General features: G+C 57.9%; 1 protein-coding gene across 1 annotated transcript in view; it reads right to left on the bottom strand.

The window, feature by feature from the left end:
* Positions 1-2,388, bottom strand: part of LOC114073317 (protein Wiz-like) — a gene marked incomplete at its 3' end in the record, with an annotated part of 9,132 nt that extends 6,744 nt beyond the window's left edge. The window contains exons 1-2 of the mRNA XM_027911092.1: positions 2,246-2,388; positions 19-182 (exon numbers count right to left, since the gene is read on the bottom strand). Coding sequence (XP_027766893.1) covers positions 19-182; positions 2,246-2,375 — 294 coding nt within the window. The remainder of the gene's footprint in view (positions 1-18; positions 183-2,245) is intronic.
* Positions 2,389-2,394: the final 6 nt, after the last annotated feature.

Genomic DNA, 2,394 nt, shown 5'->3' with positions numbered 1-2,394 from the left:
GAGGGCGGCCCCGTCGGCCTTGCCCTTGTGGCGGACGAGCTCGTAGAGGAGGTCGATGGGGGCCCCGCTGCTCTCCGACTCGGCCACGCCCAGCTGGCGCAGGTGGGAGCGCGCGTGGCTCGACAGCCCCTTGCGCGTCTCGAAGCAGGCGCCGCACACCTCGCACGTCGTCAGGCTCTGGGCTGGGAACGGCACGGAAAACAAGGAAATCAGGGAATGGCTGGGGTAGGAGGTGCTGGTGACCCAGTCCTGGGATAGCTGGGCCACCCACAACCCGAGTTTTGAGCCCTCGGGATGTTCCTGCCCCCAAACACCTCGCACGTCGTCAGGCTCTGGGCTGGGAACGGCACGGAAAACAAGGAAATCAGGGAATGGCTGGGGCAGGAGGTGCTGGTGACCCAGTCCTGGGGGAGTTGGGCCACCCACAATCCCAGTTCTGAGCGCTGGGAGGATGAATTCGGGATGTTCCTGCCCCCAAACACCTCGCACGTCATCAGGCTCTGGGCTGGGGACGGCAGGAAAACAGGGAAATCAGGGAATGGTTGGGGCAGGAGGTGCTGGTGATCCAGTCCTGGGGGAGTTGGGCCACCCACAACCCAAGTTTTGAGCCCTCAGGATGTTCCTGCCCCCAAACACCTCGCACGTCGTCAGGTTCAGGGCTGGGGACAGAATGGAAAACAGGGAGAAAAGGGAAATTAGGGAATGGTTGAGGTAGGAGCATGAGGGGCAGTGGATGGACACGCTGGTGATCCAGTCCCAGGGGATTTAGGTCAACCACAACCCAAATTTTGAGCATTGGGATGGTGAACTTGGGATACTCCTGGCCCCAAACACCTCGCACATCGTCAGGCTCTGGGCTGGGAACGGCAGGAAAACAAGGAAATCAGGGAATGGCTGAGGTAGGAGCATGAGGGGCAGTGGATGGACACGCTGGTGACCCAGTCCTGGGGGAGTTGGGCCAACCACAACCCGAGTTTTGAGCCCTCAGGATGTTTCTGCCTCCAAACACCTCGCACGTCGTCAGGCTCTGGGCTGGGAATGGCAGGAAAACTGGGAAAAGCCAAAAGTCAGGGAATGGCTGAGGTAGGAGCACGAGGGGCAGTGGATGGACGAGCTGGTGCTCCAATCCCAGGGGGTTTTTACAGCCCCAAACCTTCGTTTTGAGGACTGGGACGATGAACTCGGAATTCCCAGGGAATATCCCGAGGGATATTTACCACCCTCAACCCTAATTCCGGATGTTCCACACACTCCTGGAATACCAGGCAGGAATACCCCAAGGGATTTTGACCACCCCCCCCTCCCAAGCCCTGGTTTTGGGCATTGGGATGGTGAACTCTGGAATATCCCGAGGGATTTTATGGGATGGTGAACTCTGGAATATCCCGAGGGATTTTATGGGATGGTGAACTCTGGAATATCCCGGGGGATTTTATGGGATGGTGAACTCTGGAATATCCCAGGGGATGTTTATCGTCCCCAACCCCAATTTAGAGCATCGGGATGCTCCACACATCCCTGATATCCCAGTGGATTTTATCAAGCCCATCCCTAATTCAGGATGCTTCACAAATCCCTGAGCAGGCAGGAATATCCCAAGGGATTTTACCACCCCAATCCCTAATTTTGAGCTTTGGGATGCTCCACCATAACCCTACATGAGGGGGGAATATCCTGAGGGATTTTATCACCCCCATCCCTAATTCTGAGCATTAGGATAATGAACTCTGGATATTCCTGCCTGCAGGCCAGAATTCCCAGGGGCAGGAATATCCCCGAGGATTTCACCACCCCCATCCCTAATTCTGGACGCTCCACCCCCCCCTGCACGGGCGGGAACGACCTGGGAAGAGCGAGCAGGGCCGTGGGAGGACGAGGATCGCTGCTCCAGAGCGGGAGAGGCCGCTTTTCCCGCTCCAGGATGTTTTCCCAGAGGGATTTGGAAGGCCAGCAGGGAGGGTTCGGGACCTCAGAGGGATCTCAAAGGGATCATTTTGGGGGGAGGTCACTAATTAGGAGAGGGAGGGCTGATTGAGGGAGGGCAGGTCGGTCCCAGAGAACTCTGGAAAACCTGAGGGAAGGAAAAGCACTGGGAATTGCAAACCTGGAGCAGGACACAACCGCCCTCTTAATTAACACACTAATTAACTAAAAGGACCCGGGAAATCCTCCTGGATGGGGTCAAACAGGCTCCGTGCCGGTGCCAGGATGTGGGATGGGAGGGGAATCCCGGGAAAACACCCACCTTTGGCGTCCGGAGGCTCCGGTTTGCTCCCGGGCGGCTCCGGGGACAGTTTGGTCCCGATCCGGGGCGGGGGCGGGTCCAGCTGAGCGGAGCTTTTTTTCGGGATGGGAGGGGGGGAAGTCACTTCCATGGCCACCAGCTCGTCCTCC

This window comes from Empidonax traillii, unplaced genomic scaffold (genome assembly GCF_003031625.1).
Source record: "Empidonax traillii isolate 1590-97213 ecotype Southwest subspecies unplaced genomic scaffold, ASM303162v1 scaffold6020:size9618, whole genome shotgun sequence".
NCBI lineage: Eukaryota > Metazoa > Chordata > Aves > Passeriformes > Tyrannidae > Empidonax > Empidonax traillii.
This window is presented reverse-complemented; position numbering and strand designations above follow the sequence as displayed.